This window comes from Cinclus cinclus, unplaced genomic scaffold (genome assembly GCF_963662255.1).
Source record: "Cinclus cinclus unplaced genomic scaffold, bCinCin1.1 SCAFFOLD_32, whole genome shotgun sequence".
NCBI classification, from domain to species: domain Eukaryota; kingdom Metazoa; phylum Chordata; class Aves; order Passeriformes; family Cinclidae; genus Cinclus; species Cinclus cinclus.
In genome coordinates, this window is record NW_026912098.1 from 1,057,516 (window position 1) to 1,068,869 (window position 11,354).

At 54.9% G+C, this 11,354-nt stretch overlaps 1 protein-coding gene across 1 annotated transcript; it reads left to right on the forward strand.

Moving 5' to 3' along the window:
* LOC134057351 (olfactory receptor 14J1-like) lies at positions 1–1,783 on the forward strand. Its single transcript, XM_062514340.1, has 2 exons — positions 1–21; positions 845–1,783. Exon 2 carries the CDS (start codon positions 854–856, stop codon positions 1,781–1,783), a length of 930 nt encoding a protein of 309 aa, XP_062370324.1. The 5' UTR covers positions 1–21; positions 845–853.
* The last annotated feature ends 9,571 nt before the right edge of the window (positions 1,784–11,354 follow it).

Sequence of the window (11,354 nt, forward strand, 5' to 3'; positions counted from 1 at the left end):
CCTCAGGGCTGGGGCTCCAAGGCGTGAAGCCCCTCCTGTGCAGGCAGAGCTGCAGCAGAGCCGTGGGGCAGCTCTGCAGCCCCGGGCCCAGTTCCCTCTGCAGAGCACAGGGCTGGGAGCAGCTGCCCGGCACTGGGGGCTCTGGGAGGGGGCACAGCTGGCTCAGGGTGACGCTGTCCCCAGTGCCCGGCTGTGGGCAATGCTGTCAGTGCAGCCAGGGAAGGAGCTGCAGCTCCCTTACTCCAGTGCCATCACTGGGACACTTGGAACTCTCCCTGAGATTTCCTCTCAAGCTTTGAGCTTCCCTCCAGAATACAAACCTTTCCTAGAGCATCACTGCATTTCCTAAAAGACCCACAGGGAAAGGCAGAGGTATTCTGATACCGCACATGCTGTTGGGTTCATCAAATGAGTAAGAGGAGTCCTTGGTTAAAAATGTGATGCTAGACTGTGGTGGATCCATCTGTTCTCAGGAGTAGCTGGTGATTTTTAAGGGAAACATGGGAGGGTGATCATACTTTACCTGAGCAAGATTAAAGCCCAGCAAAACTCTGATTTGGTCAGAAATCTGGACCATCTTCTTGCTCAATCCAATCATCACTCTACCTTAGAGAACATGCTTTGGTCTCCCTGAGGGCAGCACAAATGTTGAGATTTTTGATATCTAGAAATACAAGGAGAGATATGGGGGAAGCTTAAAAATCTACTCCAGAATTCTTTATGCCTTAATTGTGTCTGTGTGTCTTAGAGGAGAGGATATATGGGAAATGGTTTAGATTTTGGTTACAGGGGTGTCCTCCGAAATCTCACTGACCATTTCTCCATGACAGAACCCTGCATCCAGCTACAGCAAATGTCCAACAGCAGCTCCATCAGGCACTTCCTCCTGCTGGCATTGGCAGACACGCGGCAGCTGCAGCTCCTGCACTTCTGCCTCTTCCTGGGCATCTCCCTGGCTGCCCTCCTGGCCAACGGCCTCATCATCAGCGCCGTAGCCTGCGGCCACCACCTGCACACCCCCATGTTCTTCTTCCTGCTCAACCTGGCCCTCACTGACCTGGGCTCCATCTGCACCACTGTCCCCAAAGCCATGCACAATTCCCTCTGGCACACCAACAACATCTCCTACTCTGCATGTGCTGCTCAGGTGTTTTTCTTTTTGTTCTTCATTTCAGCAGAGTTTTCCCTCCTGACCATCATGTGCTACGACCGCTACGTGTCCATCTGCAAACCCCTGCACTATGGGACCCTCCTGGGCAGCAGAGCTTGTGCCCACATGGCAGCAGCTGCCTGGGCCAGTGCCTTTCTCAATGCTCTGCTGCACACAGCCAATACATTTTCCCTGCCCCTGTGCCATGGCAATGCCCTGGGCCAGTTCTTCTGTGAAATCCCACAGATCCTCAAACTCTCCTGCTCACACTCCTACCTCAGGGAACTTGGGCTTCTTGCTGTTAGTGCCTGTTTGGTATTTGGTTGTTTTGTGTTCATTGTTTTCTCCTATGTGCAGATCTTCAGGGCTGTGCTGAGGATCCCCTCTGAGCAGGGAAGGCACAAAGCCTTTTCCACCTGCCTCCCTCACCTGGCTGTGATCTCCCTTTTCCTCAGCACTGCAATGTTTGCCTACTTGAAGCCCTCCTCCATCTCCTCCCCATCCCTGGATCTGTCCCTGTCAGTTCTGTACTCAGTGGTGCCTCCAGCTCTGAACCCCCTCATCTACAGCCTGAGGAACCAGGAGCTCAAGGATGCCCTGAGGAAACTGATGATTGGATCAAATCAGAAATAATAAACTATCTCTCTTGTATTGCTGAGCATTACAAGCTTAGCCTTTTAAAAGCATTTTCCCAAATTTTTGTTGGTCTGTTCTCTGATTCTTTTTCTACTATTGCAGTGCCATTTGTAAAATCCTGTATTATTTCTCTTAGCATAAATGCATTAATATCTCCCTTTCTTTTGAAATAAAAAGACTTTCAGAAAGTTTGTTCCCTTGGCATTTCAATGTATATAAGTTACTTCCCTGACTTGTATGTTCAGGATGCTTCCTGAGCCGTTCTTGGTCTCTGCAGGGGCAGTTCTTGTGAGCAGAGGTGGAGGTTTGAAGTGACAGAGAGGGAGGCCAGAGGGACATCAGTAAAGCTCTGGGAGCTCCCAGGGTCAGAGGGAGCTGGGGAAATGGGGCATTGGAAAAGTCTGCCAGGGAACCAGCTGTCCTGGTTTGAAGGACAGGTGTTTGCCAAGGAAAGCAGAAGCTTCCCCTTGGACTGAAAGAAAATGTGATTCTTCCGATTATTATAATTTTGGAATTAAGAGAGCTCTCAGGCAAAGATATGGGGGTAGGAATAACAGTTCTTTACTAGTATATCTAACAAGACAAACAAGAACAACAACAGCTATGAAATTACCCACAAACAGAACAGTGACTCAGTCCCAGTGTTTTTTGGCTGCAGGCACCTTTTCCCTGAGCTGCAGTTCCCGGTGCTGGGGGTGGGCAGGTCCCGCAGAGCTGCAGGAGGGCTGGGGGTGATGGCAGAGCTGTCCCAGGGGGAGAGAGAGATGGAGAGAGAGCTCTCCGCTCACAGTGTGGGTCCCAGTGCTCAGCAGAGTGCTGGATGGTGGTAGTTCACAGTGAGAAGGCAGCAGGGCAGTGTCCGATGGTGGTTTCCCGACGCTGGGATGGCAGGGATGGGACACAGGCAGCGATCGTCCTTCTCGTCCGAACTCCGCGGGGGAAATGGGCCGAGGCCCAGCCTTCCGCTTCCTCTTCTGGCTGTTTGAATCTCGCGGGGTTTGTCTCTTCCCTCCCGTCCCCTCCCCCTTGTCACCAGGGCCCAGTCAACAGGTACCTTAGCATGACAATGGGGAAAATTCCACAGAGGGAAAAGGGAAAGAAACCAACCCCCAACATTATCCACCCCGAATTTTCCCCTACCATCATGCCGAATCAAATTAAAATCTTCAAATTATAGACATCCATACAGTTACAGATACAGGCACAGTATTGTAGGTAGTTCACCCTAAAACAAGGTCTCCTTGGGGTATGCATCGGGTCTTTCCATCCCTTTTCATCAACTACCAGGTACAACCTGGCCCTTGAGCAAAAACCACCCCACGAATTGGATTGTCTTTGCTGGAGGCAGGGTTCACCCAAACAGTTTTTCCTAGCATACCTCTCATATGCACCACTGGAACCTTGTCCCCATCTGGTGTTCTCAAGGGCTCAGACTGGGAAGGGCCTGCTCAATTAGTGGAACCTCGGGTGTTCACTAACCATGTGGCCTTTGGTAGATTAATCTCCCAGTTCTTGAAAGTCCCCCCACCCAGTGCCTTCAAGGTGGTTTTAAGCAGCCCATTGCACCGTTCCACTTTCCCAGCCCCTGGTGCGTGATAAGGAATGTGGTACACCCACTCGATGCCATGTTCTCTGGCCCAGGTGTTTATGAGGCTGTTCTTGAAATGAGTCCCATTGTCTGACTCAATTCTCTCAGGGGTACCATGTCTCCAAAGGACTTGTTTTTCCAGGCCCAGGATGGTGTTGCGGGCAGTGGCATGAGGCACAGGGTAGGTCTCCAACCATCCAGTGGTGGCTTCCACCATGGTCAGCACGTAGCGCTTGCCTTGGCGTGTCTGAGGCAGGGTGATGTAGTCAATCTGCCAGGCCTCCCCATACTTCTATTTGGACCACCGCCCCCCATACCAGAGGGGCTTCACTCGCTTGGCTTGCTTGATGGCAGCACACGTCTCACAGTCATGGATAACCTGGGAAATACTGTCCATGGTGAGATCCACCCCTCGGTCTCGTGCCCACTTATAGGTAGCATCTCTGCCTTGGTGACCTGAGGCATCGTGGGCCCATCGAGCCAGGAACAACTCTCCCTTGTGTTGCCAGTCTAAGTCTATCTGTGACACCTCTATCCTTGCAGCCTGATCTACTTGCTCATTGTGCTGGTGCTCCTCATTAGCCCGACTCTTGGGGACATGGGCATCTACATGACAGACCTTTACGGGTAGCTTCTCTACCCGACTGGCAATGTCTTTCCACTCATCAGCAGCCCAGATTGGTTTTTCCCTACGTTGCCAGTTAGCTTTTTTCCATCTTTCCAGCCAGCCCCACAGAGCATTGGCTACCATCCATGAATCAGTGTAAAGGTAAAGCTTTGGCCACTTCTCTCTTTCAGCAATGTCCAGGGCCAGCTGAACGGCTTTGAGTTCAGCAAGTTGACTTGATCCACCTTCTCCTTCAGTAGCTTGTGCAACCTGTCGTGTGGGGCTCCATACGGCTGCTTTCCACTTCCGGTTCATCCCCACGATGCCACAGGAACCGTCAGTGAAAAGAGCGTAGCGAGTTTCATCTGCTGGCAGTTGGTTGTATGGCGGGGCTTCATCAGCCCCATCAGCTTCATCACACCCCCATGTATGGATATTTTAAAAGGATATTGATGGACAGACATTTCCCACAGAGCTCTAACTTTGGCATAACTCACCTTGTAAGGCAGTGGACAGGGGATTTGTTCCCCAGCTTTGTGAGTAGGTGTCCAAGAGCTGAAGGGAGCAGCATTTGGGAGCAATTTCAGCATTTCTAGGCAGGAAGTGGAGCTGACAAGCATCTGCGTAAATCACTGGATTCACTACTGGGATGGGCTGCTATTAATTGAGGAATATGGCACAATGGAGACATGAGACTTGGAAAAATCCGAGTCGTCGTGGATTTGTGCCAATGGGTAGCTGCAGAAACACTTTGTGTCTGCTTTGGGGACACAAGGTCCAAGGATCTGCAGTGTCAGAGGGTGACTGTGGCTGGTGGCAGGTGAAGTCCCGTTTCATGACATCCCAGAGTGGCACAGGACAAAGATAAAAGCACCCACAACCTCACTGATGAAGTCTTTCTGATGCTGCACATCCTATAGGAAAAGCTGCTGTCACCCAATCCATTTGGAGTTATCACATTAATTTTCAATACTTGAGGTTACAGTTTCAAACTGCAGTGTTTTTACCCTCAAAACACAATCATGCACAGTCCATATTTCAATTTTCTCTTTCTTCAACCACAATGAAAAATGATTTAATATTGCAAACAAATCAAAAATCTTTTTAAAAAGGATGCTGAGTTCAGTAATATGGATCCATGTAATCAGAACTTTCACAAAGCAAATAATTTAGTTGTCTTTTTAAAAAAGATCAGATACTAATTAATCCAAAGTTACAGAAGATTTTTCACTACACATTGGGCTTTTTTTCCTCTAAACTTTCACTTTCACTTTTTGTTCTTTTTTTTCCTTTTTTCTTTTTTTTTTTTTTTAAACACAGAGAACACATCCTAAGAAAGGAATGTACAGCAAAATGAGATGCATTTCTGATAAACAATGAAAATGTAGGCTCCTCCTCTGTTTACTTTTGTCTGGATACTCTGAAGAAAAAAATGTAGCAGACAGCAGCAGCAGATGCAGAGTGGTTGCTTTGGACTAAACTGGAGTTTAGCACTGGTGACATCCTGATCCAGTCACGAGTTGCAGAATTCTTGTGCAGATCTCAAGCCCTGTGTTTGCAGGCACAGCACCTGCAGCTCTGGCACAGCAGTGCATGAGAACAGCTCTGCTATTCCCCCAGAGAATCGGGGCTCTGCCCAAGAACGAGGTGCTACAGTCCTTTGCTCCTGGTTCCCGTGTGGAGCAGCTCCTTCCCGCTGGCTGAGCTGCTCAGGCAGAGCCTGGCAGCTCCTGGCCCTGCAGGGCTGAGGCTTTTCCCCCTTGCTGGGCACAGACTGATGGAGCAGCACTGCTGAGCACGGGGACACAGCGAGGGACCAGGAGCAGCTGCCTTTGTCCACCTGCAGCTCCAAGGCCCAAGCTCTGAGCAGACAGGGCTGGAAGGGACTCGCAGGCTCCCTGTTTGCTGGGCTGCCCCCCTTGTGCCCGGCCCAGCTCTGTGTGGGGCAGAGGGAGAACAAGGGGCAGCTCCCTCCCAGCTCCCAGCCCCAGCCCAGGGACCCCTCTGGCCCCGGGGCTTGGGGCACTGTCAGCACCCTCTGCTCCAGCCACCGCTTCTGCTGGCACTGACAGCAACACCCAAACTGTGGCTGATCCCGAGGGAGCAGCAGCAGTGCCTGCATCTGATCCCTGACTCTGGGGCACGGCTGGACAAACGACACCCACAGCAGCAGCAGCAGCAGCAGCAGCAGCACATGGACCTGACTTTGAGCACAGCCCCTGGCACTGTTCCCTGCCGTGTGCAGTGGTGTCACAGCAGCCTGGGGCACCTGGGAGCCCTCAGTGCCAGCAGGGACTGGAGATGGCAGCCCTGGGCTCCTGGAGGTTGTGCAGGGAACAGAGGTGGGGACTGCCTCTCCATGTGGAGCTTCCAGATGGAAAAGGCTGCTGTGACCAGGCAGCTGCAAGGGCAGAGAAAGGAGGGGCTGGAGCCCTTGATCTGTGCCAGTTCCACAGTCCTGGGGATCAGCCACTGAGCACAGGGGGAACAGAGGGCACAGCAAGAGGGACAAAACCAGTCAAGGTCAGAGACAGGAAAGAGCCAGAGCTGGGAGCAGGAACAGCTGCTTCATTGCACCCTTGGACAAAGCGCTTGGCTGAGCTTTCAAAGTGCTGAAGGGCATGAAGGGCAGAGAGGTGACAGCAAACAATGCTCCTGTTTGCACAGCCTCCCCTCTCAGTGTCCCAGAAGGATTTGGATGAACTGTATTCTTCTCTCTGAGTTGTCACATTCAGCATGAGCAGCTTAGCCCCAGGAGCTAAAGCAGCTGAAGCTTTAGGCCACAAGGGCTGACCAAGGGGGAACTTTTGGACCCCCAGGTTTAGGATGGCCAGCAGTTGGGATGTGCCCCAAGGAGGCTGTGCCAGCTTCTCTGGAAGGCCCCGTGCCCTTCCAGCTACGGCTGTGTCAGCAGCCCTGGGAGCTCCTTCTGCTGCCCTGAGCCCACAGAGCAGGGCAGTGTTTGCTGGTGGTTAGAGCTGCTCATAAACATCCTGTCAGGCTGCCTTAAACACTTGGGGCGAGGGATTTCTTCCAACCTGGGCAACTTTGGGTGGGCTGAGGGTGTCCCCAGGGCAGGTGGCAGTGTGTGCAAGGGCCTTTGTGACACAGAGCAGCACGGTCACCATGGCATGGAATGGGACATGGTTTCAAAGGACCCTTTGTGACCTGTGCTGACATAGGAGCTGGCAGTGACACAGCCACACCACAGTGCTCGGAGCAGGCGACGGGACAGGACGCGCCGGAGCGGTGCTGTGAGGAGCCCCCACACAACGCACTCATTCGTGTCTGACCCGGAGCTCTTCTGAGGCGTTATTCCTGCAGGTGACCTCGTGGCAAGGCCGTGGGACTTGGTGGCCCGTGGCCTTCCCGAGGCTTCTCTTTTGCAGGTGCACTCACGGCCGGACCGCGGGACTTGGTGACCAGAATTGCTTACGAGGAGTCTCCTGTCCTTGTGGCAGGAGCCCTCAAGAGCAGAGTGCAGGACTTGCTGTCCTGCAGCCTTCCTGAGGCAACTCTGTCGTGGGTGTCTTCAAGGCACAACTGCACGACTTGTTGCCTCACAGCTTTCATAAGGCATCTCTCTAGAAGGTGCCCTTGAGGCCAGACTCTGACATGGCGGGCAGATTTCTCAGCCTGTTCAATGTTTGCAGAGGGAAAAAAGAGAAAGGCCCTGGAGTATCCCCAGAACAACCACCTGAGGAGCTGGAGCAGTTCCAGCCAATGCAGGATGGTGAGTGGCACAGCAGGGCCACAGGGCTAAAGGCTGCTGCTAGCTGGGCCCCATCCCATCCCATCCCATCCCATCCCATCCCATCCCATCCCATCCCATCCCATCCCATCCCATCCCATCCCATCCCATCCCATCCCATCCCACCCCACCCACTGTGGACATGGCCAGGGACAGGACAGAAGAGGGGCTGGGCAGACACCCCGCAGCAGCCGTGCTCCATCCCCTGGGGCATCCCGGGGCTGTCCCTGCCTGGGGAGCACAGGGCTGGGCTGTGTTCTCTGGCCTCTCCCGCAGCCCCTCAGCTCTGGCTGCACTCGTTCTTACCCAGGTGCAGCCACGGACCGGACACAAGAGCAGGAACCCACCCGCGGCCGCTTCCGCACAACACTGAAGGTACCTGCAGCCATCCCCACCTGGGCTGGGCCTGCTGTCACTGCTCAGCCCAGCACAGCGCTTGGAGCATTGCATGGAACTTGCCTCTCTTCCCTGTCCTTTGTTCTCCTGCAGAGGTTCCAGAAGTTCCTACGCATTCGACGTAGGAAGACCAGAACCACAGCTACAGAGGGCACAGCTGAGCCTGACTCCAGGCTGACCGAGCTCCAGGCAGAGCCAGATGTCAGCCCAAATTCACCTGAGTGCTCAGAGGGCTCTGACACTGCAATGAATGATGGCAGGGCAAAGGCTGACATGGCAGAGACTGAGGACATGGCCGGCACTGCAGAGACTGAGGGCATCACAAATACTGACACCACTGCCACTCTGAGTCAGGAACTCATTGGGGACTATTTCAAGGAGCCCTGTGTTTCTTCCCAGCCAAATGTAAGCAGCCTGAGGCCAGGGCTTGAGGCCTCACAGGAGTGCATGCCCACTCACGCCATGGTCACTGGGCCCCCTCAGTCTTTGAGGCCAGCACAGTGTGGCGGGGAGGGAAGCACTTCTTAGGGGAAGCTGGGGAGTGTCTCCCATGGACAGTGCTCCAAGTCTTCCCCACCCCCTCCAGGTGCCAGCCATGGTGAAAAGCATTCACCAGATTCTCGTGTCCCATGCCACTGTGGGTGTCAGGCTGCGCACTGACATTTGGAGGCTGGCTGGAGAACACCCTGCTGACGTGGTGCTGACCCTCCTGCGCTGTGCCCCAACGTGTGACAGGTACGGGGTCCACGTGCCTTGAGAACTCAGGGCTCAACAGCCTTTAGGGCCCATGGCCCTGTACAGCCTGTCCAGTGGGGTCTGCCAGACAGGCACAGAGCTCCAGGACCCTCAGGCCCCTCTGTTTCCTCAGCCTGCTGCCATGCTCCCTCCCTCCCCCTCAGGGCATTGGGGCTCTGTCACCTGGGCCCCACAGCTGTACAGGGCATGGTCCTGTGCCTGAGACCCCCTGACACAGAGCTGTGATCCCACAGAGCTGCTGCAAGGATGTGGAGATCCATAGGCTCGTCAGGACCAACAGTGGAGAAGGTGCTGCCCACACTGCTCTGTGTGATGGAGGATTGGCCTCTGCACAGCATGAGCACCTCTGATGGAGACAACAAAGACGTGTTTGCCCTGGCTGTGAGTTTCTGGAACTGGCCTCTGCTCACTCTCCAGTCGCCTCTCCAGCAGCTCTCCATCCTCTCCGTGCCTCAGGCACTGGGCTGAAACCTGGGCTAGGGGCAGGCTCAGGTGGCACCGGGCCCGCTGCTCCCCCTGCGTCTCCCCTCGGGCCCTGCCCCATGGACAGCTCAGCCCTGAGCGCTGTCTCGGGCTGCTTCTTTTGCAGGCTACTCTGGTGATCTGGCTAATTGTGCCTCAGTGCCAGAAGGCAATGATCCTTTATTCCTCCCGCCTGTTTGTGGCTCTGCTCTTCCACGTTGTCATCACCACACAGCAGATGCCAGAGGAAGTTGATAACTTCTGGACAGCGTGCCGGGAGGAACATCGCCTTCCCAGTCAGCCCAACAGGTCCCAGTCCCCCTGTCCTTCCCATGCCCTTGTGGCCAGCACCAGTGCTCCCAGGGTGACCTGGACTTTGCTCTGCACACAGGTTTGCGGTGCAGGCCATGAAGGCTCTGCTCTTCTGTCTGCACTATGACCCTGAGGTGATGGCCATGGAGCGCAAGCGTGGCTGGGACACGCTGCTCTGTGCTGACACCCAGCACTATGCCGTGGGTCTGCTGGCCAGGTGAGACCCCCATTTCCCCTCTGTCCCTGACATTTGTGCTCTGTGCCCGGGGTGCCCCACACAGTCCCTGTGCTCATGGGACAGAGGGATTTGTTACCAAGGGAGAGCCAAGCAGACGGGAAAAGGCTGGGAGAGGAGGTGCCCAGAAGGAGCAGCCTCCCAAAATGCCCACATCAGCTCCAGGGATGCTGGGCAAAGACTGGATCTCTGTGACTCAGTCCTGAGAGAGGTTTGCCTGCCCACCTCAGTGTCTTGGTGCCTTTTCCCCCATCAGGCAGATGCGCCGTGCCTCCCTCTCCGTGTGTTCTGGGATTGCACGCCGCCTGCTTGGCTGGCTCAGCAGGGAAGAGCCACGCTGGGATCTGCCTTTCCTGGCATTCCTTGTGGAGGTGAGCCCGATGGCCAGCGCTGCCTCTCTGAGCTGCCTCCCAGCTCTCTGTGGTCATCGCCACAGCTGCCTGGGACGGTGCCCGTGCCCTGTGCTGCTGTCTGGGCCCAGCCCTGTGCGGATCTGGGCTCCTGCTGGCTGGGTCCCCTGTCACTGCCCTGTGCCTTCCAGGTCCTGGACTGCTTGGATTTGACTCACTGTGCTGACAGCATCCTTGAGCTCATGTCAAGGCATGTGCAGAGCAAGTGCAGGGAGAGGCGTCGCCTGGCGCTCCGAGGCCTTGTGGTGCTCAGCAAGGATCCCTCGATGGTAAGAAGGGGACAGCGGCTGAAGCAGCACTGGGGAAAGCAGCCCCTTGGGCTGGCTGGGCTTCAGGAGCTGAGGCAGATGCTCCCAGCTCTCCTGCCTCACCTCCCTGAGTTCTTCGGGACAGGCCTTTGGCCTCTGGGCCCTGCAGTTGGGGTTGCAGTGCCAGGGCAGTGTTGGTGGTGCTGTCGTTCGTGGCTTCACAGCACAACCTTGTGTTCCACACAGGCCCTAAAAATGTGTAGCCTGTCTCAAAGCCTTTTGGAGCTGCTGGCTGATGCAGATGGAGAGGTGGTTGGCATGAGCCTCCACGTGTTCACCAATGTGCTCCAGGACAAAGAGATCCTGATATCCAGCACCACCGCCCTGAAGCTGGCCCAGGCACTCCTGGCCCTCTTTGACAACGTAAGGCTCAGTGTCCTCAGCCACGGGCACTGGCTGCTGCCCAGAAACTTGGTGCCCTGTGGATTATTTGGGCTGTTGTTCAGGGGCTGCAGTAGTTGATGCTGAGGTTTTTTTCCTTTCCTCCAGGACAACAGCCACGTGCAGCTGCTCTCCCTTGACCTATTCTGCAAGGTGATGGAATTGGTAGTAGACGAGGGAAAAAAGCCCCTTAAGTCAACTGTGTGCCAGAGCCTACTCCCACTTTTATTCCACTGTCATGATGAAAATCGACGTGTGGCAGAGGTGAGGACTCGTGGGCTGCTGGTGCATCCCTGGGAGGGGGCTCGGCTGCCTCCTGCCCTGGCACCTCCCGGGCTGCAGCCTCCTCCAGGCCTTGGCAC